The sequence below is a fragment of the Leptonychotes weddellii genome, chromosome 8 (assembly GCF_054177405.1).
Source record: "Leptonychotes weddellii isolate Sample4059 chromosome 8, ASM5417740v2, whole genome shotgun sequence".
In the NCBI taxonomy this organism is placed as follows: domain Eukaryota; kingdom Metazoa; phylum Chordata; class Mammalia; order Carnivora; family Phocidae; genus Leptonychotes; species Leptonychotes weddellii.
The window spans coordinates 279,190-306,170 of NC_138376.1; the positions used below are offsets into that span (position 1 = coordinate 279,190).

Below are 26,981 nucleotides of genomic sequence, written 5' to 3' on the forward strand. Positions count from 1 at the left end.
CCCTTTCCTGGTGAAATTATGGATGGCCAACACTACTTTCTCAACACCGTGAGACAGTGACGTGGTCCTGCAAAGTAGTTTTATCATCCAGTGTGAAGTACAATATTGGCCAGAATAGGACTCTGGACCTTTAACAGAAATCAACGCCATTACCAACCCCTTCAATCCCACCCCAGCCTCTACGAACGCAATCCTACCAAGACCCAGAAAACAACAATGTAAACAACATCCATACTCACTTTATTTTCAAACAGAGGGTCATGTACCCAAAGGGAAGCAGGACTAAGAACCACTGTGGGGGCTTGAAGTCATCTGCCTTAGCCTTCTGGCCCCAGAATGCCTCGTGACCCAGTGGCTATGGGGATGGAACTGCCCCTTGATGGTACACATATTAGAAAGGTCAATTCCCCCATTCCCCAAAGGAAATGGAGAAAAGGAGGCAAGTCCCCGGAATACTGCCTCAGAATCATTCCAGGGACGGTGTATGACTGACCGTCAGTCCACAAATGTGAGTGGGAGGGGATCTAGGAACAATGGATGGTGCTGGCAGAAAATTATCCTGGATGATATGCACCCAACACCAGGATACACCTTTCATTAGAATGAAGGGAGCAGACAAAGCCCTCAGAAAAGATACAGAGGCAAAGAGCACATTGATTAGAACATTATCTCGTAACAGAGGTGGGGCCATTTCCCACCATTATTGTAAAATAACTGTAACTAATCAAAACACATGTAGGCCTCTTTAATGGAGTTAATAAAACTACGGCAGAATGGGAACTAGGGGCAGAGGTACTATTCCCAAAGGAAAAACCGGGATAGAGGGAGCCATGCTGACAGGCCAGGTAGGTCCACTCTAAGTTCTTAGAAAGGAGCCCTGGTCCGGAAAACAGCAAATATCCACGATCACTATGTGGGGCTGAACCAGGGGAAGCCAGGCCGAGCCACAGTGAAGTATCCTGATGGCTCTCCAAGGGTTATCCCTACTCTTTATCCCCTCCAGTACTGTGTAAAACCCGAAGTGTGGAAACACCGGAGGTGGACACCGGGTTTTTATTTCTGGGCAATCTGACAGTTTGCCTGGGAAGGGAAAGGAGAGTGGACACCCGTGTCCCACGGCAGGTCATGGGGAGTGGCGAGGACTTCCAGCCGTGACCAGCGGAACGAGGCAAGGCAACAAGACGCCTTATGCCTGGGGTAGGATTATGGCCCACAGCCCTCTTGGCCCGAGTTCACCTCCTCAAGGGGAGGTCTCCATGGAATGAGCATGACTGCCAACATGGCCAGAAAACCCATCGATGCCGCTCATGGGGCAGATGATGAGAGGGGCTGCGCTCTTCCCTCCCGAGTAACTCAGACTGAAGTAGGGCCGGACAGGCCCACAGAAGGTAGCGTGAGAGAAAGTAAAGGTGTGACACCTCTCTGTCACGTTGTAGAAGGAGACCTCGCCAGCATCATAGTCCAAGAAAATCCCCACCCGCTGGAGAGGGGTCCGCAGGGGGAGGGCAGTCATTGGGGAGGTAAGAGCCCAGTATTCTTTCCCATACCACAAGGACACTGCCCAGAATCCATTCTGGGGGGCCGAAGTGACTCCACCTTTTCTGCACACTGAGTCTTCACAGACACCTATGGTCCACTTGGCTTTATCTCCCACCTCTACCTCCCAATAATGTCTCCCAGCGATGAAGCATGGAGAGCCCAAGACACAGGGAAAGAGATTGAACCGCTCGGGGTTGTCAGGCAGGTCCTGCTGGAGGTAACTGTACCGCACTTGCCGCAGGTTATCGGAGAGGATCAGGCTGGGGTAGGCTGTGTCTGGGTCCAGAGTCACATCCACTGCGGAGACACAGAGGGGACGGGCGGGGGGTCAGCCAAGGGCCAGGAGAGCACACCAGAGGACACCCAGCTCATTCCCACCCCCCCAGGAAGAGAACACGAGTGTCCCACGGGAGAGTGCATTCATCTTACGGAATTCATCCCTCAGTTTACATTCCAAAAATTATTGTTTGGAATAGCTGATTACTTTCCTAAGCCAAGATATATTGAAGGTACTGAGATCTTACCTCCATTCCCTCTCTTTTAAACATCTTAAGCCACAGTATCCATTATAAACTGAATTCCCAACTTAAACTTTGGGGTTCTGGAACCTGTTTCACTCTTCTGGGGGGGCCTGGGTGGTGCAGTCGGTTGAGCATCCGACTCTTAGTTTCGGCTCAGGTTGTGATCTCAGGGTCGTGGGATCGGGGCCCCTGACAGGCTCTGTGCTCAGAGCAGTATCTGCTTGGGTTTCTCTCTCTCCCCCTCCATCCATGCGTGCACGCACACTAATCTTTAAAAAAATCACTCTTTTATATCCTCCATTCCATGAGATCTTTACTCAGCTGTGCAAACCCCGTTCATCTTTTTCTAATGTCCCATGCAACACTCACGTCTTCCTCAAAAAGCTGCTGTTAACCAGCCATGCCACTCCCCCTCTCCTAAACCTGAAACTGCCATCCATGTCATGGGCTCGGGGGCTCAGCTGCACAGCATCTTGTGTCCGTGCTGCCCTCCTGCTTTAAAGCACTGCTATGATTCCCTCAGCTGCTGCTCAAGTCTTGCTCAGGAGGAAAGCTGCCCAGCACTGCCTCTCCGGACCACGGCTCAGGCTAAGTGACTCCCACAGAAGGGTCATGACGGGCAACAGTGGAGGTGACCAAGAGCCCTGAGTAGCAGGCTCGTGGTTCAACCATCCATGCATAGCAGTCACTGAGCTGTCCCCCAGGTCGTGGGTGTGCCTCATGCCCCAATCAGACACCACACTCCGAGCTCTTCTGTTCCCCCTAGAGAAGCCCACACAACGTTAGACAGCGTAGGACTTATGCACAGTACCCAGCTAATACTTTCTGAAAGAACAAATACGGATCAGTGGCGGACAGCATGGAGAGAACACCTGCTGTACACCTCTCTTCAGGGACGATTCCAACTAACGATGGGAAGTACACACCCGAGATGTGAATACCCCTGGGACCACAGATTCACCCAGTCTCCGGACCATTCGGGGAGCTTCAATTCCTGCCCCAGCAGAGAGGGGATGACCCGAGATTCCTACACTCCCCAGCACTTAGGGGCGCCTGGGTGGCTCCATGTGAGCGTTTGCCTTTGGCTCAGGTCATGATCCCGGGGTCCTGGGATCGAGCCCCGCATCGGGCTCCCTGCTCTGCGGGAAGCCTGCTTCTCCCTCTCCCACTCTCCCTGCTTGTGTTCCCTCTCTCGCTGTCTCTCTCTGTCAAATAAATAAATAAAATCTTAAAAAAAAAAAAAGAAGAAGAAGAATCGGGCCCCCTAACTCTCTGGAAGGATGACTGCTTTTTGCAGAGCACACACTGGGGACTGCAGCTTCTAATCAAGCACCTGAGCTTGATTTCCTCCTACTTCAAAGGTCATTGGCTTCAGCTCTGAGGCATTTTGGGAGGCAAAGATATTGTAAACATACAGAAACAATCAATGTTTTTTTTTGTGGTTGCTGTTTATCACTTTGATACACGTAATCTAAAGAACCCCAATTTAGGCAATTTCCAAAATCATTCACAACAGTAGTTAGGTCTTTAGGACTTTTACTCCTGTTTCCATATGGTTTTGTCTCCATCACCTACCTGAGTATAACTGAGCTTCTCTCAATTCTGAAAGAACAAGAGAGAAGTAGTTACGTATGTGTGAGTATTTCCAAGGACTACCTAACTGGAGGAGCTCCCGTTAGAGTCCCCAGAAGGCTACGGTCGCATTAGACAGCCCGAAACTGCCGTTGTCAGTCATGTGCTGACTTCTCTACGCACCATCTGACTCCATCGCTCAACCAAGAGCCCTAAAGGAACAGGGACAGCCCTGCAGGGGGAAACACGGTTCCAAGTCCATGTCATACGCAACTCTCGGCTTTCATAAGCCACCTCTGTTCTAGAGGCTGGGTGGCTCAACTGGGAGATGCCCACTGCCACGCTGGGGCAAACAAGACCACTCACTTCACAGGCACTTAACAGTGGACAAAGCATGTTCACAAATAAGCTCTCATGAGCCTTTTAAGTGGCAGGGGAGAAGGAGAAATCAGGAGAGCCTGATCAAGGAGTCATGCCTTCCGGTGTCACCCACGGTGTCTAGTGCAGTTTGTCCCTATTTGTTTGATGGTGGAAGACATTTGAGTGTCCCCTACATATGTATCTGAAAAGATAAAGTGCAAACAAGGTCTTAGGATACATCACACAGGAAATCACCAGAGATTTGGGGATTTGTGATGTGTAACAATTAAAAAAAGGGTTTACCTATATATAGAGGTTTCAGATCCCACTAGACTGTCCAGGAATTTTAGCACTTAGGATAGGGCCAACTCCTAACTGAATGTGGCTCATGAACAGAAAATTTTACATGTTGGGCGCCTGGGTGGCTCAGTCGTTAAGCATCTGCCTTCGGCTCAGGTCATGATCCCAGGGTCCTGGGATCGAGCCCCACATCGGGCTCCCTGCTCAGCGGGGAGTCTACTTCTCCCTCTCCCACTCCCTCTGCTTGTATTCCCTCTCTCGCTGTGTCTCTCTCTGTCAAATAAATAAATAAAATCTTTTAAAAAAAAAAAGAAAAAGAAAATTTTACACGTAGAAGGGCTTCCCTTGAATACCTAAACCACTTTACCTAATAAGTGCTGCTTGATTCCCCCCATCCCAGCCGGCACCAATGCCCACGAGCAGGAGGAGCTCGGCAAATCATAACTTTAAATACCAGCTCAAGTGAAATGCAGCTAGCATAGCTTCTGTTCATTCTTTATACTGGATTAATTCATTTTTGGACTGCCTGTTTTTCACCCCCCATCAAAATAGACTGAGAGCTGAGTGCATATAAAGGACTTCATATTCAAAGAAGAAGATATTAATTGAAACAATTAAAGCAAAGGGAAGATGCAGAAGATCCGAGGAGGCTGGCCAGTGGGTGTCACCCTCCCTCACATTTCCCCCCACTTTTAAAGCAGATGTCCATCTTCCCAGGAAACTTCAACATCAAAAGCCCAGTAAATACATGAATTTACCTTGGATTTTCTCCATATCTGACTGCATTTTTTCTGAGGAGAGAAAAGAAGACCATCAGTTTGCATCCCGCATCTGGCTGGAAAATATATCCTCCTCTCAGTCAAGACACAGATATTCAGAGCATAAATGCATTTCCCCTGATGGACCCTTCTCCTCATATTACCTGTGAACTGCTTCAGGCTCTCGGTCAAGAATAGACATTTTTGCGCAAAAATGTGGATTTTCTCTTGCAGATCTGGAGGTGTGATCCAGGGCTCAGGGATCCTGATTCTTTCAGCTCTAAGTTTAAAAAAAAAAAAAAAAAAAATGAGTAACTCCCTCCCCCACCCCCACACCTTGAGGGGCCCAGACAAAGCCCGGGTTAGACTGACTGGCGGGCCTTAAAAGCAGCCACCACACTTCTCTCCCTGTCCTCCTCCTAGACTGTGATCCTCTAGACAAGGGCAGGAGAAACATCTTACTCATTTTCATTCCCCCCATCGCACCTAGCTCATGGATTTTCAAATGGCTTGTCCTCAAAAAGGTTTACTGAATTAAACTGAACCTAAGGCTGACCTTGCCAGAAAGCACTAGATTCCTAGACAAAGTCCTGGAGATTCATGGTGGGCAACAACCCAGAGCCCTCAGGTTCCCAAATACGGAGAGAGGCCCTCCAGACAGGTACCCGCCCTGCTCAGGGGGTCCATGGCAAAAACCGATTGCCGGCTGCCTCCCCAATATCCCTGTCTCCCATCTTCCAAGTTATACGGGGTTCATGGCTGCCCAGTCTAGATGGGACCTTGTGACCGAGTTCTGGCCATTAAGAGGTAAGGAGTGTCTCATGGTAATTTGAGAAGCCTGCTTAAAAAGGAGTGCACTGTGGCACTGTGACTTACCCCCCCAGGCTGGCTGAACCATGTTGGACTGCCAGATCGAGGACCAGGACTCAGGGACGGCAGGAGAGTGAAGGGAAGGAGACCAGCAGCCCAGCCCAGGGCTACCTACCTGCACATTTCCTACATGGCAACAATGTCTTAAATTACGTGTAAGCCTTAAGCCAATGAAATTTTGGGTTTCCTCTCTCATATAGCCAAACCCAAACTTTAATGTCACAAAGTGCGAGGCTCTGAAGATCTAGCTCCCTGTGCTGGACCAGAACGAGACTGGCATCGAAAAGCAAAGGTAACAAGTCAGGGCAGTAATTGCTGGGGCCATCAGGCTAGGACTGGACACGTTCTAACCCCTCTCCCTCAAAACCCTCAATTTTACCAACATAAGCTACCCACATGGCACTCCCAGCCGACCCAACCCATCTACAAGGCCCTGCCCCAGCCCCGCAAACGTTCCCACACAGCCCGGCTGCATTCCTCTGGAGGGTTTTCACCATTCAGTATCTGCACCAGCTTCAAAGTTCAGCTCCTTCAAAGTCAGTCTCTGTCCCTGTGGGCTCTCCTGCACAAACAGCATGTTCCCAAGGCCGACCCCGCTTGCCCTCGTCTGCCCTGCAACACAAGCGAGCCTTGCCATCTGCCCACTTAGAGGTCTCCCTGCTCCCAGAGCTTCTCCTCACCCCCCACCTGATGACACAGCCAAGCAATAATGAGAACGAGAGCCAGAATCCAGGTAACCCAGCACTAATTCTGTAACTCTGAGCCAGTCACACTCTTCTGACGCCGTATTTTCCCCTTTACAGAATTAGGGGGCAGTGGCGGGAGGACTCGGAAACCCTGAAGCAGCAATGACCACAAGAAACCATGCACTTCGCCCAGGTGTGTGTGACCCTTCACTCTCCATGGAGGCGTCGTCACAAACCACGGTAGCCCCATCCTACCCTCACCCTCCCAAACTGTCAGTAATTCCTGAGCTTTACTGAGAAGAACAGGTCCATCTAGCTCTTTGCACACAAGTGACTTGTTCAGAGACGGGCAGAGTTATGTGTCACTCTGGTAAGATGTCCTTCTCAGGGCTCCTTCCAGGATTTATGAGCATGAGGGAAACATCCTCCTGCACTTGATTTAACACTGTGTAGGGAGAACACAGTACCTGCTCAATGTGTCCCCGATGTCCTACAAGAGAAAGGAAAAGGATAACCATGAGAAGTCATAGAAGTCGTAACTTCAGTCTTCTTTCAGATGTTTGCTGAAAACCCAGCTACTGGCTGGCCCTCCTGCGAGAAGCCAGGGAGACAAGGAACAGGACTCACAGTCAAGGAGCTAAAAATCTGGGATGCACGCTGTTTACTACCCCAGCATTTCCTATGCCCTACTCCTGCCCTACTGGCCAAGGATCTCACGACTTCACATTTCCTAACAAGTATCCCACCCTTGGACCACAACTGCCCACTTGTCCTGCTTGCTTTGACTTTTTATTGTGAAATAATTTCAAATACACAGAAAAGCTGCTAGCACAGAGCTCCTGTATACTCCTTCCCAGACTTACCAGATTATTATAACCATGTTTATATTCAGAACCATTTGAGAGATCACTCTTTCCATTACATAATGTATCTTTGCCCCCTTAGACTTCTGTATTTCCTAAGGGCAAGTACGTTTTCTTACACAACTACAGTCCAGTTATCAAACCCAGGAAAAGGAACATTGATCTAATGATCAATAAATCGACGATCTAAATGAACCTTTCTCTAACCCACAGCCATAGTCTAGTTTAACCAATAAAGTTACTTGCAGCTACCCACCTCCCCGCTCAGTAATCCATGACCATTCTCCACACTGAGCTATCACCACACGTATCTGGAATCGTTCCTTAGCACTGATTTCTTTTGTGACACTGACGTTGGTTTAATACAGGCCATTCATTCTCCAGGAGGCCTTCCCTCCTTTGGAGTTTGTCAGCCATTCCCCTCATGATTAAGTCCAGGCTGTGTCATCTTTGACTAGTGTATGGTATGTCCTTCTAAAGGTACATGATACTCACTTGCCCCTTACTGGCGGTATGTTGATCACTGAATAGCTACTATCTTTCCTTTTGTAACTAATAAGCAATCTAAAAATGATACTTCGAAATTATGTTAATACTCTAATCCTTGTCAAACTTCCTCCCTTAGATTTAGCATCCATTGATAATTACTGTCTGAAATAGCTTCTGCTATGATGGTAAAAGGGTCGTTGGCTAGCTTCAAAATTCCTTCTTTGTTACTTAGTCAACATTTTACTAGAAGGAGTAACTTCCCCATGTATTATTAGTATGGACTCATATATTCTTATTTTATTTAATAGGTTATGACCCATCACTGTTCTTATTTATTTTGGTGCTCAAAAAGTCTGAAACCGGGGCGCCTGGGTGGCTCAGTCGGTTAAGTGTCTGCCTTCAGCTCAGGTCATGATCCCAGGGTCCTGGGATCGAGTCCCGCATCGGGCTCCCTGCTCAGTTCGCTAATGATCTCTGTGAGTATCTCTGTCTCTCTCTAATAAATAAATAAAATCTTTAAAAAAAAAAAAAAAAGTCTGAAACTTGGCCAGAGAGTCTCTTGTCACTTTTTATCCTATCCTTTCCCACCCCATTTTCCCCATTCCCATCTGGTTTACCCCTCCACTGTTTCCTCTGCAAAAATAAGCAGATACATGATGTTCCAATTATCTTTTTTTCTTACAAAAAAGTAGCACACTTCGTATTTTGCACTATGATTTTCACTTAACAATACATTCCCGGAAACCACTCTTAGCAGTTCATAGTATCTTCCTTACTCTTCTGTACAGTTGCATATTATTCCATGGTATACACACACACACAGTTGATTCAACCACTCTTCTTGGTTTGGAAGGTGGGTTTTTCCCAATATTTTGCATTACAAACAATGTTACATCGAGTAACCTTGTGTGTATGTATTTTTGTACATATTTTCATATCTTCAAGGTAAATTCCTGAAAGGATTCTTGGTCAAATTCTAACTGCATGTATACTTTTGTTAAATGCTGCCAAAACAATGTCTTCCCACCAGCATGAGATTCACTCTCTCACATCCTTGTTAACGGTGTACTGAATTAAGATAACTTTGCTATTCCAATGGGGGAGAAAGGGTATTATAGTATGGTTTTTAATTTGCATCTTATTAAAAGTACAGTAGAACACATTTTCACAAGTTCATGGTCCAATTTTACTTTTCTTTTGCAAACTGCCTGTTCATATCTTTTGCTCATTTTTCTATAGAACTTGTCTTCACCCCCCCTCAATTTTTTGAATGTTCTTTATATACTATTTCTATTATCCCTGTTTGTGATATTTGCTGCGATTTTCTTTCAATTTGACACTAGTCTTTAGAAGACTTATTTATTTATTATTTTAGCGAGAGAGAGTATTCATGCGAGCAGAGGGAGAGGGAGGGAGGATCTCAAGCAGACTCCCTGCTGAGCACAGAGCCCGATGCAGGGCTCGATCCCAGGACCCTGAGATCATGACCTGAGCCAAAATCAAGAGTCAGACGCTCAACTGACTGAGCCCCCCAGGCAGCCCGTGACACTGGTCTTCTGAATGGTTACAGTGTCTATGTGTTTTTCCGTTGTGCTATGGTAATAGCTGTCTTGGTTACACAGGCATTATAGTATGTTTTAATGTCTAATAGGGCCAGTTCCCACCCACGGCTCTTCTTTCTGTGTTTCCCAGCTATTTTTATGGGCTTATTTTTCTATCTGAACTTTACCATCAATTTGTCTAGCTCCAGATAAAGTGTGTTGTGTTTTTTGTTGGAATTGAATTAAGTCTATAAATTAACTTATGACAAAATGATGTGATGATGTCGACATGTTCTTACCCAAGAACAAGAGATGTCTTTTTATTAGTTCAGGTCTATCTTGTGTCCATCAGGAATGTTTTATAATATTTTCCACACAGGTTTTCACACATTGCTTATAAGTTTATTCCCAGGTATTTTACCTTTTTTTCTTTTTTTTTCAATTGGAAATGGGGTATCCTTTTCTAAAATGTATTCTGGTGGTTATCTGTGCATACAAAGGCTGCTGATTTCTGTCTATCTTACATCCTGCTGCCTTGCTGAATTCTTTAATTAATTATAGCACTGATTCTTTATTTTATAATTACATAACACATATTCTCTAAATAAGATAGTTTAATGTCTTTTCTAATTCTTTTTTTTTAAAGATTTTATTTTATTTATTTATTTATTTATTTTTAAAGATTTTATTTATTTATTCATGAGAGACAGAGAGACAGAGGCAGAGGGAGAAGCAGGCTCCCCGCAGAGCGGGGAGCCCGATGCGGGACTCGATCCCAGGACCCTGGGATCATGACCTGAGCCGAAGGCAGACGCTTAACCGACTGAGCCACCCAGGCGTCCCTAAAGATTTTATTTTTAAGTAAATTCTATACCCAACGTGGGGATCAAACTCAACCCGGAGATCAAGAGTCACATGCTCCAGTGACTGAGTGAGCCAGGTGCCCCGGGCTTTTCCAATTCTAGCCCTTTTAATGGCTAGACAGTACATATTTTGGGTTTGGGGAGCCATGCATCGTCTTGCAGTTGCAACTCCACTCTGCTGTGCCGGCGGAAAGGCTTGTAGTTGTTTTATCTAACTACACTGGTTAAAACCTCCAGTACAACGTTAAATAGGGGTAGACAATAGTGGGCATCTTGCTCTGTTCCTGACCTCAGTGGGGCTGCCTCTAATATTTCCTCTTTAAATAAGATTTAGCTCGCTTTTCCAATGACATCCACCATAACCCTCTCCCTCTCATTCCACGTCCACGACCCCTCTTTCAACAGACCCCATCTGTTCAAAAATGTCCTCACAAGTATCTTCCACCTTAAAAAAAAAATTGAAACCTCCAGTGCTCACTTTGGCAGCGCATATACTCAAACTGGAACGTGCCCAGCACAGATGATGCCAGAAGCTGCCGAAGCACATCACGGTGTTAATGTTCACAGAGCACTGCTCACAACCACCAAACGGTAGAAACACAGCAAATGTCCGTCAGCTCATGAATGCAACACAGGGAAACAGCATGTGGTGTTTATCCATACAACGGAATATTAGCCAGCCATAAAAAGAAGGCAAGTACTGATCCGCGCTAAAAGACAGACGAACCTTGAAAAAAGTACAAGGAGTGAAAGAAATTGACACGAAAGGCCACATATTATAGGCAAACCCCTGGAGACACATAGCAGATTGATGGCTGCCAGTCGGTGGAAAGGAATGAGTGACCATTTAATGGACACAAGGTTTCCTTTTGCAGTGAGGACAGTGTTCCGGAACCACACAGTTGTGATGACTGAACACTTACTTGCTTACTTACCAAATGTGACTGAGTTGTACACTTTGAAATAGCCGAAATGATGGAACTGATGCTATATATGTTTTATCACCATAACAGAACAAACCAAACCCTCAACTCCATCTTATAAAGCCCTAATCCGGGATGCACCTCACTACCTGCTTTCCCTATGTCTGCACGAGAGCAGACTTGGGCTCAGGAAGCAAAGCAGAAGAGAAAGTCACACAAGGCAGACTGGCCCCAGTACACACTGACGGTCACCCACTAAGCAATCCTACTGTGTCTCACAAACCACCTGGTTTTCCCATACTCTGAAACGGTAATTTCAAAACTTACCCGTAATCTTCAAAGCTAATGTTTTCCCTAACTCCTGCCCAAAAGCAACAGGGGATCCTGCTTTCTCACGTCAAGAGAATAGAAGCGCTGCATTTCTGCTACCAAACCTCAACCTGCCTGCATCCACCTCCCCGACCCTCCCTTTCTCCCCAAATACCTCCTACACATGGGCCTTAGTCCCCTTGCCTTGTCTTCTCAGGCACGGACAAGAGTGGTAAGTCCATCACTCTTACAGCTTCAGTGATTCTCCTCACCCGGATCCTTACAACAGACTCTCCTCCTGCATATTCTTTTCCGGAATGTTTAGCTCGTTTCTTTAAGCATCCCCTCCTCATGAAGCCCCACAATCCCACCTCACCTCTGAGCATTTTCTTACCTCTCCTCATGGTCTTCCTCCTTGACAGTCACCTCCTCCTGCAGTGGCTGCTCACCCAGCCAGTCCCCACTCTCCCTAACGCGGCTCCTGCCCAAACTGCTCACCGCGGCAGTCCTGTCTGAGGGCGTCAGTGATGCCCACGGCTTTAAACCAAATGGACGTCGGCCCTCAAATGCATGAGGCTCTACTGTCCACTCCCTCTTCCCTGGTCACTCTGCTTCTCTGGCCAAGTGTTCCTGTTGCAAACTCTTCCTTTTCTCCCTGGCAGTTAAATATTGGTGTTCGTTAAGGCTCCAGGCTAGGCTTCTTATGACTCTAAAGCAGGAGTCAGTAAACTTTTTCTTAAAGGCTAGACAGTACATATTTTGGGTTTTGGGAGCCATGCATCGTCTTGCAGTTGCAACTCTGCTCTGCTGTGCCGGTGGAAAGTAACCATGCACGGCACGTAACGGGATGCGTGTGGCTACGTGCCAATAAAATGGACAGACGACAGAGCTTGAGTTTTATATAATTTCACATACCTCGAAATAAAATTCTTCTGATTTTTCCAATCATTTAAAACTGTAAAAACCAGGGATGCCTGGGTAGCTCAGTCGTTAAGCGTCTTGCCTTCGGCTCAGGTCATGATCCCGGGGTCCTGGGGTCAAGCCCCGCTTCGGGCTCCCTGCTCAGCGGGGAGCCTGCTTCTCCCTCTACTGCTCCCCCTGCTTGTGCACTCTTTCTCTCTCTCAAAGAAATAAAATCTAAATAAATACATAAATCTGTAAAAACCAGGGGTGCCTGGGTGGCTCAGTCGTTTAAGCGTCCAACTCTTGATTTCAGCTCAGGTCCTGATCTCAGGGTGGTGAGATCAAGCCCCCAGTCGGGCTCTGCACTGAGTGTGGAGCCTGCTTAAGATGCTCTCTTCCCCTCTCCCTCTGCTCCTTCCCCACTAAAAAACAAACAACAAAAATACCAAGAAAACAGAAACAAAAAAACTCCCCCAAAGCCGTAAAAACCAGGCTTAGCCTGCAGGACATACAAAAGCAGGTGGTGGGGCAGTTTGCTGACCCCTACCCTGTGCCATCAGCCCTTTTAACGGCATTTATCAACACCCGTTATCCCCACTGTTCACTTCTTTAACTGTCTGCCCTGGACATTAGAATATAAATTTCAGGAGAGCTTCTTCACCACTTAATCCCGGTGCCTGGAACAGTGCCCAACTCAACAACAGTTGGTATGCAGCGAACGCACGACAGCTCACTTCCCACGGTCAGCTGTGTCCCCTGCGGGACACCAAGCTGAAGGCCCGGGACCGCTCGGGCCAACCGCTCCCACTCAAGCGCTCCCTGTTTCGACGCACACAGACGGTGACGTCACAGGATGCTGCACTGAGGCAGTCTTTACATGGCACGGGGCCGAACCCCTCATTCCATGGGGTCGCTGAGGCCCGGGGAGGTCAAGAGCCTTGCGTGTGACCAGGCCACGCAGTGCAGGACGGGCCTGGGCCTGAGGACCTCCTCTTGCCCTTTCTGTGAGACAGTGCAACTGCCCGGTCCCAGCCGTGTCGGCCAGAGCCCCCGGGAGGCATGCTTCCCTCGGCAGGCCCAGCGAGCTGAGCCGGGGCAGCGGGGCCCCCCAGCCTACCTGCAGGAGCTCTCTGGTGGGTTGCTGTTGCTTCTCTTCCAGCTGGGCGATCAGGCCGCTCAGGTGGGAGATGTTGCAGGAGAACTGGGCGACGGCGCCATTGATGCTGTTGTAGATGGCCAGATCCAGCTCCTCGAGGCGGGCCAGGAGGCGGTACTCATGCTCCTTCAAGGAGTGATAGAGCTGCTCGAACTCCCAGACAATCTTCTCCCTCTCCATCTGGGTCAGGCTCTGTGTCAGAGACAGGGACGGGCACTGAAGGGGGAAAGGCTCCCTTCTAAGGCCCTCCGCGTCTCCTCCCCGACTCCCCTCTCCCCCTGGCACCTTCTCCACCCCCTCCTGCTGTCAGGCTTTACCGACTGGACACACAGCGCTGAGAGGTGAGTTACCCCGGGGATAACAAAGAACTCGGTCGCAGGTGAGTAAGCACAGACGGTGCGAGAGGACAGGTCGGCCTGCCCTGCGGGAAGCTGGTCCAGCCTTCCCAGGAGCAGCGCGGACACAGGCTTGTCGGAGGACAGGAGTGCACCATGTGCTCCGAGAGCAGACAGGCTTTCCTGGCAGGGGGAATGACGCCGGCAAGGAGACGGCGCCGCAACGAGTCTGTCCCGCAGAGCCCGTGAGCGTGGAGGGGAAGCCAGAGAAGGTAAGAGGGCAGAACAGACCTTGCCTGGCAGGCCGGGTGGGGCAACACTTTGTTGCAGCTGGGAGCCATGAAAGGCTGCCGGGGAAGGGACAGGGTTGGCCATGTGCCACGCGGGGCCAGACTGGAACACTCAATCCTCGCACCGTGGCCGGGACTGCGTCCCTGAAGCCCTTCCCATGTGGCCCGTGCCCGTTTCTGGCCTCCAGGAGTGTTCCTCAACTACCCCCTCCTCACTGGCTGTGGGTGTGGTTCCCCCTGGGCACAGATTCGTTGCCAAAGCTAGTCAGCCCTTCCTTCCCCACCCCTCTCCCACTGACAGGGCTCTAGGGCTCCATGCTCAACAAAGGGCCAGCAACAACCTTCGCTTACTCCTGGGGAATGTAGTTTTATTGGGGCACGGCCAGACCCATCATTCACATCTTGTATTTGGCTGCCTTTGAGCTATGACAACAGAGTTGAGTGGTTGTGACAGAGCCGATGTGGCCCACAGAGCCAAAAATCCTGTCCGGCCCTTTACGGAAGCTTGCCAACACCTGTTCTTCGCTCCCCTCCTCCTGAGAATCTTCCCCCATGAACCGTCCCTCGCTCCGCCCTTCCTAAGCACTCAATGGGCTGCACACACCTTCGTTCCAAATCCTTTTGGTAAAGTTACAGCTCTCCTTAGCTAAAGTCCTTCAAAGACGTAAGTGATACAATGTAACCTTAGAAATGAAACATTAAAGCTGAAAGAGACCTTAAAGAGCAACTGATTCCGGGCTTCTGGAAGGGGCTGCCCCAGGCACGCTGGTGGCGGGACAATTTTGCCCAGCATGGGACGCCCTTGCACAGCAGGACATTCAGCATCTCTGCCCTCCCCTCCCCACTCAGTTCCTCAAGTGATAACCAAAGGAACACGCCACGGGAGGGAAGGAGAGGGCAGCACCAGCCTTGCTGAAAAACCACAGGTCGAGCCCAACGTGCCCATTTCAGAGAGGAGGAAACAGGCCAGAGAGGGTATATCACTCTCCCCGTCCATCCAGCTGGCCAGTGTCAGAGCCGAGAAGTACGTCCAAGTGTCCTGATTCTCAGAGAAGGGCTTTTTCTCCTCTGACAGTCCTCCCACAGAGGACACAATGGTTGTGTGCATGGGGATTCCACTCAGGCACACCAGACTGTCCATCGGTCAGCCCTGCTTTCAAGCTAGGGGAGCTGAGGTCTCAGGGGAGTGTGCGGGCAGAACAAATGGTGGTACCTGAAGACATCAGGAGAATAAGTTCCCTGCCCAAAAGTTCCTTCCTACCCCCTGGCCAGGACTGACAAAATTTCGCAAGACGCTGCTAGATACTGCCAGTCTAAGAGTTTGCTTTTCAGATGCAGGCACGTCTTGGGAATTTCTCATATTTTATTTACCGTTAAAAAAAAATTGCTTGAGGGGCGCCTGGGTGGCTCAGTTGGTTAAGCGACTGCCTTCGGCTCAGGTCATGATCCTGGAGTCCCTGGATCGAGTCCCTGGATCGAGTCCCTGGATCCAGTCCCTGGATCCAGTCCCGCATCGGGCTCCCTGCTCGGCAGGGAGCCTGCTTCTCCCTCTGACCCTCCCCCCTCTCATGTGCTCTCTGTCTCTCTCATTCTCTCTGTCTCAAATAAATAAATAAAATCTTTAAAAAAAAAAAAAAAAATTGCTTGAGCACCTATGTGGTGGATATAAGGATATGTTACAAAAGTCTCCCTACTTTTTTTTGTTTTTTTGGTTGTCAAAACAAAAGCCCCAAATATCCCTATCACAAATGAGCACATCAGTCCCTTGCCCAGCCACTGTCAGCATCCATCTGCAGAATGTCACCAAAGGAGGCTAACCGTGCCCGAGACCCTCACCCACATCAGCGTTGTCAAAGATCAACCCTGATCTATACAAGACTAGCAGGTTAAACGTCTGATAGGTCAGATCCCCAGGGGTTCCAACCTCAGCTCTTCTATCCCTTCCCCCCCGCCGTGTGGAATCCCTTGTTTCTCCAGGTGAGTTCCCCACTCCCATCTGGGGTTGTTTCACCCACACCTGGAATTTCGGGTGACCTGACTGGCTAAGGTTAAGGGAAGTAACACCAGCCTTACAAAACACAGAGTGGCTAACAGAAGCAGCACTACCTGTGAATTCCAAACACCCTTACCAAGAGTTCAGCCCGCGCTTGCTCTCCCTGCGCCCGGCGCCTCTTCTTCAAGTCCTTCACTCTTTTCAGGTGGTCCAGCTGGTTCTGGATTTGCTCCTGAGAAAAGCAAACACAGGTGCACAGTTCAAGATTAGGCAGACCTTAGCATCAGCATGGCTAATGTGCTTATCACACGGAACCCGCGTTCCCTGCTTAGAGCCGGTCCTGGGGCTTGCGGACAGCCGCAGGGCACGGGGGTCCGCACACTCTCCTCGGCAGTCTGTGTGTAGCTCGAACTGATGGGTCACCTGCCTGTCCCCGGAAGGATACTGCGGGGCTCAGTGGAAAGGGGAGTGGCTTTCGAGGCTCAGAGCTGGGCTGTGACTCTCCACAGAAGCAGACAGAGAAAATGCTGTGACCTCTCATTGTCCTCGCAGGCGGCGTGGAAACACCACCTTCCCAACCTACTCCAGGGTTATTGCCGGTGTAAAATGATACATCCGGAAGTGCCCTGAATGCTAAGTGATTAACTGCACGCATGTACCCACATGTAAACGTCACGGGGCACCTTTCTGTCCCGGAGCCCTCCAACACAGAACACAACACAGCACCCGCGTTCCTCCCGTGCTGCCAGACACAACTCTTCCAGTCAGCACTTCGCTTCCATGTCACTGTCTGGCTGTGCGGTCTGCGGATTCAACCGTTCACAAAGGGCTACCCGCTCCTTTTATTTCGTTTAATCTTCATGGTTAACTGTGTGATCTGGAGTCTCACGGTGGTTAAATGACTTCAGCAGCAAAGAGCTGCTCTTTTCCGTGAGCTTCCAGAACAGGACGGCGCACAGGCAAGTGCCGGGGAAACGCTGCACACTCCGCGACGGGCACCTGCCGGGCGCGCACACAGCCAGTCAACGTCCGAGTGTGTTCTGGGTGAGATCATCTGTGATCCGACAGGCGCGCGAGCGTGGCGATGTGTGCTGCTTTTACGCACATCCTTTCCACCGTCAAGGGAGGGAGGGGTCTCCGCGTGTAAGGTGCCCGGGAGCCCCCTGGGGTGGACGGGTGGGGGTGGGGACACCTCTGGCTTCCTCAGCAGCTACAGGTCCTCCCAAATCTGAGTGCCGAGGCTCTGGAGCGGACGGAGAGGAAGTGACGGCTGTGAGGCACACGTCCGGCTCAGCCATTTTCTAGGCGGAAAAGAGGAAGCCCCGGGGCTCTCTCCCCCCTTTGTCCGCCGGCGCTGCCGCCCCTCCCGCGCCGCGCGGCCCTCACCTTGAAGCCGTCCACCGCCTCCTCGAGCGGCAGCACGCTGTGGCCGCGGTGCTCGCGGGAGCGGTCGCACACCACGCAGATGGGCATCTGGTCCTGCTCGCAGTACAGCTTCAGCGGCTCGCGGTGCTTCTCGCACACGCCCATCTCGCCCCCGGGCCCCGACGGCCGCTCGGTGCGCAGCTGCTTCACCAGCTGGGTCACGTTGGCCAGGTGCCGGTTGGGCCGCAGGTGCCGCTGCGGGAAGGTCTCCCGGCACTGCGGACACGACACGTTGGTCTCCGCCGCGCCCCAGCAGCGGGTGAGACACGCGCAACAGATGTTGTGGCCGCAGTCGAGCATCATGGGCTCGGCGAAGTACTGCAGGCACACGGGGCAGGTGGTCTCCTGCTGCAAGCACTCGGCCACGCTCCCGGAGGCCATGGCGCGGGCCCGCGGGGGCGCACGGGCATGGGCCCCGGCGCCCAGCTCTGCGCGGAGCCCAACTCTACCGCGCGCCCTCCCGCTCGCGGCTTCCGGGCGGCGCGGAGAGGCGGGCGGGCGGGCGGAGGGCGGCGCCTCCCGGCCCGGATCTCGGACGCGCGCGCGGGCCCCCGCGTGGCTCGGCCCTCCCCGCGCCGCGGCGCCCCGCCGAGCAGGCGTGGGGGTCCCGGGGCCCCGCTGAGCCCCGCGGCTGCGCGAGGGGGGCGGCCGAGGGGCGCCACCGGCCGGACTCGCGGGGCCGGCGCTCGGGTCGCGCAGGACAACGTGGCCGCGTCCGAGCGGATCCGGCGCGAGCGGAAGGGGCGGTCCCGGGGCGGGGCTTGGCGCGGGCCCCCCTCGCGACGCGCGTTCGCGGCTTCGGGTGCGCACGGTTCCTCTCGTAGCGCTGGGGGAGGCCCCGCCACCGCCCGGGGCGCGACGCGCGGGGGCGCGCTCCTCGGGGCCGGGGGACCGCGGCCGGGATGCCGTAACCCCGCTTGCGCGCCGCGGGCCCCGCGCCGAGCTCCCGCGGCCTGGGCCTGGACCCCGAGGCTTTTGTTGGGTGTCCTGCCGGGCGCCCAGGCCTCGGTACGGTGCCACAGAGTGCGGGCTTGATGTGGGTGCGGGAGGAGGAGACGCCTGGCCTCCCCAGGAGGCCGGAGGATGGGAGTAGCCGGCTGAGTTGCACCATTCAGCGACCCTACTTGCAGGCACTTGCAATTTTGTTTTAAAAAGAAAGTCTTAATTATCTGATGGCAACATGTCTGCAAGACAGAATGAGGCAGACAAACCCAGTTCGGCTTCTTCCCACTGTGCCAGAGCCAACTGGTTTACCCTTCTGAGCTTCGGCTTCCTCTCTGGAGAAACGGGGATGAGCATATAGCCCAACAAGGAGGAAGACTTCGTCACCTCTTTTAGGTTTTAAACCCGAGGGTGTTCATCCATTAGCGAAGAAAGTACCCAGTGCGTGGAGTATTGATTAGGACCTAGCTTGCGTGCTCCTTCCTGAGTGCAGGAAAGGGAGAATCCCACTCTGATTCAGGCTCTGCGCTGTACGCATCCTTCCTGCCTTGGCATTTCTTGGTCTCCTTTGCTGTTTCCTCGGTATTGTCCTCATCCTCTTGATTTCATTGAATCCAGACAGCCTTGCCTTGCTTTATTTCTCAACTTGCCTCTGTTTACTTTAATTTCCATTATTACACCTTGAGCGAAATTATTTCAACACTGTCAGTTTTGCACATGTTTTTTAGGTAAGTTGATAGCTGGGTGACTGTGAGCATTTACACTCATTTCCCTATTGCAAGTCTTTCCCTCCAGCCTCTTTATAAGAACACCTCCAGGGTAAGAATCATCCTTAGAAAAACCCTAAAATGCTCCTTTTATTCTCTCCCTTCTCAGAAATTTTCAAAGCTTCCTTTTTTGCCACCAGGTCATTGTCCAAATCCTTGAGTGTGGGCTTCCAGTTAGCTCTTCTGGCCTCCAACATGAAGTAACGCCTTCACTGTCCTCTTAGGAAGCCACAATCCCAACCCAGCCTCGCAGGGCTTGGGCTGTGCCCACCACAGTCCTCTGCAAGCCTGCTCATCAGTCCTACCCCTTCCTTAGAGCATAGCCTAAACAAACTGACCGCACTGACCTCTCTCCTTTCCAGTCAGCCTCCCATGGTCACACAGAACCTCAATTTCTGAGTACTTGGTTATTTTCTAGGGGAACACTTTGACTGCCTTGTGTAGAACCCTTACCTCCCTCTCAAAGTTCTCAATCAGGGCATACATTTAAAGTAGGAAGTGACTTTGGTTTTCACATAGTCCAACATACTTCATAAATAAGGAAACTGATATCAGATGCTTAAGTGGGGACAGAGACTCCCCTCCAGACCCTCTATGCTCTCAATTTGGGGTCTCTCTAATCACATTGAAAGTAATCATTATTATTTATTTATTTGTAAAGTGACCAGTGTGCAAACATGAATGCCTGTTAGAGGCAAGAGGGGAACTTAAATGAGCAGCCCAGACACGGGACCAATAGGGAAAGATGGGGACAGGGACTCATTGGAGGACTGATGTCCTCAAGAGGCGGCTATTTCTCTCTCGCTAAAGACTGCCGTTGAGAATTTGGGCCCAGATTCAGCTCAAGAGAAGGCAGAAATCTGGAGGGTTTTTTTTCTTCTTCTTCTTTTAAAGATTTATTTATTTTAGAGAGAGGAAGCACGAGGTGGGGGAAGGGCAGGGGGAGAAGGACAAGCAGACTCTGTGCTGAGCACAGAGCCAAATGACGGGCTTGATCCCAGGACCCTCAGATCATGACCTGAGCCAAAACCAAGAGTTGGACACTTAACCAACGGAGCCACTCCAGAAATCTGGAGGTTTGGTGTTTTTTTTTTTTAAGATTTTATTTATTTATTTGACAGAGAGAGAGACACAGCGAGAGAGGGAACACAAGCAGGGGGAGTGGGAGAGGGAGAAGCAGGCTTCCCGCGGAGCAGGGAGCCGATGTGTGGCTCGATCCCAGGACCCTGGGACCATGACCTGAGCCGAAGGCAGACACTTAATGACTGAGCCACTCAGATGCCCCAAATCTGGAGTTTTGTATGAAACTTATTGACTTTTAAGTGTTGAAAACTAAAAATTGTAAAATCATCTCTGCAGATGAGGTTGAGCTCCTGGCCTCCAGTTTGGGACTTCTGGTACACATATTTATCTTAATAAGTGCTTTTCGATCTTAATACAATGTAGAAAGGACTGTTGTTTGACTGTTTTATAGCCAATCTCCACTCCTTCCTTTAAGTTTAATTGCAGATAGCAATATAGTCAGCTCAAAGGTACTTCCCAGGCCCCTCTGCTGCCAGTACTAAGTATGTTCATGAAGGCAACGCTACAGGATGAAACCCTGTCCCGCTGGTGATGGATCTGTTGCCCAGTGAACTGTGGAGACCACAGGTCCTGAGGACTCAACCCAGCCTGGCCCAAAGACGTCACCAAAGCTTCCTGGTCTCATCAGGAGAAAGAATTCAAGGACAGACACACAACATAGTGAATGAGCGACACAAGCAGGAAAGTTTATTAAAGTGGAGACTACCAGGGCACCTGGGTGGCTCAGTTGGTTAAGCATCTGCCTTCCACTGAGGTCATGATCCCAGGGTCCTGGGATTGAGTCCCGCATCGGGTTCCTTGCTCAGTGGGAAACCTGCTTCTCCTTCTGACGGCTGTGCCCCCTTCTTGTGCACATGTTCTGTCTCTTTCCCTGGCAAATGAATAAATAATGTTTTTTTTTTTAAAGTGAAAGTACCATCTCAAGATGTGAGAGCAAGAAACAGAGACAGAGAGAGTAGGCTAGAGGGGGTGGAGAGGGAGAGGGAAAGGGAGTGTGCAAGCCAGCGAGCTGCATATGCAGCCTGTGGGGTTCACCTTCTATCTTTTACTGATAGTTGTTAACTAGGGCAAGGACTTCTTGGAAGCAGGGTTTCCACGCCTTTTCTTCCTCACTTGCTCAGGGCTTTCCTGTTGTGGCGCCACCATCGTGGGCCTGTCTGGTGGGACAGGCCTCTGACCTTCCCCACAGCCGGCCACGGCTGCCTCCTTGCTGGCCTGCAGGCATCCTATTAGAGCCTACCTACCTGTCAGCTCTAACACTGGGATTAACCTTTGTCCTTTCTTCTTTCAGCCTGGAATGTGCACAGGATGGTAGGAGCTTGGGCAGCTGTCCTGGACCATGAAGCAATCTTGAATGCTGGAAGCCAGTTAGGATGGTGTAGTGACAGGTGAATAAGCCTGGGTCCTTATACACTGCAGAGTGCTTGCATCAAACTTCATATATGTGAGAGACTAAAGTCAGTGTCTTGTTTAAGCCATTTATTTGGTTTGTCGGCATATGCAACAAAAAACTAAACCTAACTAATAAAGGGGTGCCTGGGTGGCCCAGTCGTTAAGCGTCTGTCTTTGGCTCAGGTCATGATCCCTGGGTCCTGGGATCGAGCCCTGCATCAGGGCTCCCTGCACAGCAGGAAGCCTGCTTCTCTGTCTCAGTCTCTGTCTCAGTCTCCGTCTCCGTCTCCATCTCCGTCTCCATCTCCTTCTACTGCGCCCCCTGCTTGTGCTCTCTTGCTCTCTCTGTCAAATAAATAAATAAAATCTTTAAAAAAAAGAAACAAACACTAAACCTAACTAATACAATTGTTTTTAAATTTTTTCTCTTTTCACATTTTTAAAATTTGAATTCAATTAATTAACATATAGTGTATTTAGTTTCAGAGGTAGAGGTCAGTGATTCATCAGTTGCATATAACACCCAGTGCTCATCACATCACGTTCTCTCCTTAATGTCCATCACCCAGTTACCCCATCCCCCCACCCACCTCCCCTCCAGCGACCCTCAGTATGATTAAAAGTCTCTTATGGTTTGTCTCCCTCTCTGATTTCATCTTGTTTTATTTTTTCCTCTCTTACCCTATGATCCTGTTTTGTTTCTTAAATTCCACATATGAGTGAGATCATATGATAATTGTCTTTCTCTGACTTATTTCGCTTAGCATAATACCCTCTAGTTCCATCCACGTTGTTGCAAATGGCAAGATTTCATTATTTTGATGGCTGCATAATATTCCATTGTATATATATACACCACATCTTCTTTATCCATTCATCTGTCGATGGACATCTTGGCTCTTTCCATAGTTTGGCTATTGTGGACATTGCTGCTATAAACATCAGGGTGCACATACCCCTTCGGGTCACTACATTTGTATCTTTGGGGTAAATACCCAGGAGTGCAATTACTGGGTCCTAGGGTAGCTCTATTTTTAACATCTTGAGGAACCTCCATACTGTTTTCCAGAGTGGCTGCACCAGCTTGCATTCCCATCAACAGTGTGGGAGGGTTCCCCTTTCTCCACATCCTTGCCAACATCTGTCGTTTCCCGACTTGTTAATTTTAGCCATTCTGACTGGTGTGAGGTGGTATCTCATTGTGATTTTGATTTAAAATACAATTATTAGTAAAATATTTTATTTTATTTTAAGATTTATTTATTTATTTGAGAGAGAGAGAGAATGCGCATGAGCAGGGGGCGGGGCAGAGGGAAATGGAGAGAGAAGCTCAAGCCAACTCTGTGCTGAGCGCAGAGCCTGAGGCGGGACTTGATTCCAAGGCGGGACTTGATCCCATGACCCCAAGACCATGACCTGAGCCAAAACCAAGAGTCAGATGCTCACCCAGGTGCCCCTTAAATATTTTATTTTAAAATGAATTCCTAACCTACTCCTTTTACTCAGTCTAGCTGCCCTAAGGGTACCATTAATTTCTACTAGTATTAGCTAAGTCTAGAGGACACTTTGCAGTCTTTATCTTAATGGTTTTGGGGCATTTGACACTGTTGACCCCTCCCTGCTTGGACCATTCATCCTCAGGGCACTAAACTGAGGAGGACCGGGTGAGGCCTGCGGTGTTCCTGCTTCCTGTAGCTTCTCTTCTCGGGCCCTGCCTCGTGACACTGAAGTTAGTCTGGAGAAATGAAGACTATCAGGAGAAGCACAAGGCTAGGACAGTTGAAGTAAGAATAGTCTGCGCCATCCACGGGACAGAAGAGAAGCTGAGGAGTAGACCCACATCTGAATAAGAATTTAGTCCAGGATGAAAGGGGAATTTCAGGTGGGTGTTTACACATTCAATAAATGATCCTGGGACAACTGGCCAGCCATTTGGGGAAAAAAAAATTCCCATCTTCTTTTTTGTGTGTGTGTGAGTAAAGCCTTGGAAGTTTGTTAAGTGAAGATAGAGAAAAAGCTCTCAAGAGTGAGAGATAAGGGGACAAATCCAGACCACCCTGCCCTAGGCGTGTGGGGTGGGTGTCTTTATGATAATCACCTGTGACCAACAAAGAATAACGAGACCCTAAAAAGGAAGTAAGGCACTGAAGATGTTATCAATAGAGATGTTAAAAGGACTTAAGTTCCCTGGTTAGCTTTCTATAAACAAGACCAACCCTAAAGGCCCTTGTTGGCAACCCTGTCAGGACCCCTCCATCTTACTTCTTATACCAAAATATATTTCAGATCAATGAAAGGTTTGAATTTTATTTTATTTTTTTAAGATTTTATTTATTTATTTGAGACAGAGAGAATGAGAGAGAGAGAGCACATGAGAGGGGGGACAGTCAGAGGGAGAAGCAGGCTCCCTGCCGGGCAGGGAGCCTGATGCGGGACTCGATCCAGGGACTCCAGGATCATGACCTGAGCCGAAAGCAGTCACTTAACCAACTGAGCCACCCAGGCGCCCGAAAGGTTTGAATTTTAAAAAATGAATCTCTAAAAGTTCTTTTTAAAAAACTGATTGATTTTTTTTTAAATTGTCATCTAGAGGAAGGTCTTTCTAAACATGACCACAAACCCAGAAACCACAAATGGATACATTTGATTACATAAAATTAAAAATCAAATGACTTCTATACAGAAAAATACCTTTAAACAGTCGAACAGTAAAGGAAAATGAGGAAAAAGTATTTTTAGCAAATAACACAGTGGATGACTTTCCTTGAGAGACAAAATACTTTCACAAATGTAAGTAAACGCAGAGAGGAAATGAGAAAAGGATTTGAGCATAGGAAAAAGAACAATTGGTTCATAAACGTGAAAAGAGGTTCAAGTCACTCAGTGTTCATGAAATAAAACAATGTGATGCTTTTAATTTATGAGATTAGTAAAGATTACAAAGCTCGGCAATACTCAGTATTGGTGAGAATGGGAGGAAATCAGCACTCCAGTGCACCGTGGGAGCCTAAGTTGGGAGAACATTGTTGAGAACAGTTTGGCAATAGCCAAAAAAAATTTTAATACACATACATTTTGAACCATCCACTCCATTTCTCTCCCATCTGCACGAAGGTGATGGATGACTTAAGGATTGTAATTAGAGCATTGTTTGGATTTGTAAAATACTGGAACCAACCTAAGCATGCCTCCACAGGGGACAGGTTGTTGATAATACCGTGCAGGCATGCAATACTATGTAGGTACCAAAAGGAGTGAGGTAAATCTATACATACTAATATGGACAGATGTCTGAGATCCTTTCATTCATTCATTCATTCATTCATTCATTCAACAAGTGCTGAGTCTCCAGTATGTGCCCACCTCTCTTCTAGACTCCAGGATACTTCAGAGAACCAAACAAAGTTCTGGGCACATGGAGTTGCTTTCTAGAAGGAAAGATGGACAATAAGCAAACTAAAATAAGTGCACAGTGTGAAAGATGCCGTGAAAAATGAATCTAGATGTGGAACGTGGAAAGTGACTGGGGTGTTATTTTACACCGGGCCGTCAGGGGAGGTTTCTCTCATGAGGTAGCCAAGTGGCTACTTCAGTTTTGAGTCTCAAGTGTGTATGTCATTGGGCATTTATCCCAGAGAAATGAAAACGTACATTCATGTAAAAATCTGCATGCAAATAGGAAGCATCCCGTGATGGGGAGAACAAAGGCAAAAGAAATGCAGAAAAAGTAACCTTCCTTACAGCTTACAGCCCATTGACAAGTCCTTGGGATACACAGAGAGACCTTCCTCTGGGAGCTCAGCTGCCTGGATGTGAATACTTTGCTAAGGGCAAAAGGCAAATTTAGCCCAGGCCCCAGGATCCTGTAAGTCAACTTTAACATATAAAAATCCCTTAGAAACTTGTTTGTCTCTACCCCCCAAGGTGTATATTAGCAATCATCCTCCAGGCCCATGGCCCACGATATACATCTGAAGGGTCTCATGACTGATGTTTTACTAGACAGTAGTAAGTGACCTATTCTTAACAGCAGCTAGCCCCTCAAGTCCAGAAAGCCTTGCTTCCAAATTCCGTAGAAACTTGTGCTGTCCCTAACCCCCTCCCAACTTAAAAGTATATCATCAGTCACTCCTCACGACCCCAGTGCAGCTCGTCCTGCTCATGGGTCCTGTCCCCGTGATGAGGGAACAGAAGGGGCTGAAGACACAGCACAAGCCGACACCCTGCAACCTCCACCCCCCCCGCCCCCCACTCCTGGGTGGGACATGTGTGACATTCTTCCAGGAAGCTCCCAACTGTCTTCAAGTTACTGCCTTGCTAGAGGGAAGAACAACCTTGACTTGACCAAGGCAAGGCCTCCAGTATCTGGTAGGTCCTCTTTTGCATAAGAAAGTTCTTTTGAAACCTCCCTTTGCCTCACCTCCCCCAGCCCCACAGTATATAATCAGCCTCCCCTCACAAGCCCGGGGCAGCAGCTCTTCCTGCCTACGGGTCCTGTCTCCGTGCTTTACTAAACCACCATTTTGGTCGCCTGGGTGGCTCAGTCGTTGAGTGTCTGCCTTCGGCTCAGGTCGTGATCCCGGGGTCCTGGGATCAAGCCCCGCATTGGGCTCCCTGCTCCGCGGGAAGCCTGCTTCTCCCTCTGCTACTCCCCGCTTGTGTTCCCTCTCTCGCTGTCTCTCTGTCAATTAAATACATAAATAAATAAAATCTTAGGGCGCCTGGGTGGCTCAGTCGGTTAAGCGTCTGCCTTCGGCTCAGGTCATGATCCTGGGGTCCTGGGATCGAGCCCCACATCGGGCTCCCTGCTCTGCGGGAAGCCTGCTTCTCCCTCTCCCACTCCTGCTGCTTGTGTTCCTGTTCTCATGATCTCTGTCTCTGTCAAATAAATAAATAAAATCTTAAAAAAAAATCGGGTCTTTATTAAAAAAAAAAAAAATAAACCACCATTTTGCACCAAAGATGTCTCAAGAATTCCTTCTCGGTTGTCGACTCCAGACTCCACCCCACCAAACCTCCCCTATACTCAAAACCACATCACCCACGCTTTAATAAAACCACTTGACTGTTGTTCCCAGACCCCAACATCACATCACATCAT

The 26,981-nt window shown here is 49.4% G+C and overlaps 1 protein-coding gene and 1 long non-coding RNA gene across 3 annotated transcripts; one reads left to right on the top strand and one right to left on the bottom strand.

Annotated features, from left to right (window-relative positions):
• Window positions 1-219: 219 nt before the first annotated feature.
• TRIM27 (tripartite motif containing 27) lies at window positions 220-18,215 on the bottom strand. Its single transcript, XM_006737002.3, has 8 exons — window positions 17,658-18,215; window positions 16,408-16,503; window positions 13,615-13,845; window positions 7,074-7,096; window positions 5,215-5,330; window positions 5,051-5,083; window positions 3,636-3,662; window positions 220-1,836 (listed from the first exon to the last, which is right to left on the bottom strand). Exons 1-8 carry the CDS (start codon window positions 18,075-18,077, stop codon window positions 1,241-1,243), a joined length of 1,542 nt encoding a protein of 513 aa, XP_006737065.1. The 5' UTR covers window positions 18,078-18,215; the 3' UTR covers window positions 220-1,240.
• On the top strand, window positions 17,816-26,624 carry LOC145722797 (uncharacterized). 2 transcript variants are annotated; one of them, XR_014147354.1, is made up of 4 exons: window positions 17,816-17,955; window positions 21,780-21,876; window positions 23,522-24,177; window positions 24,395-26,624. It is a non-coding gene; the product is annotated as an uncharacterized LOC145722797 (long non-coding RNA). The 2 variants fall into 2 exon arrangements; XR_014147355.1 differs by lacking the exons at window positions 23,522-24,177; window positions 24,395-26,624 and having other exon boundaries at window positions 21,780-22,038.
• The last annotated feature ends 357 nt before the right edge of the window (window positions 26,625-26,981 follow it).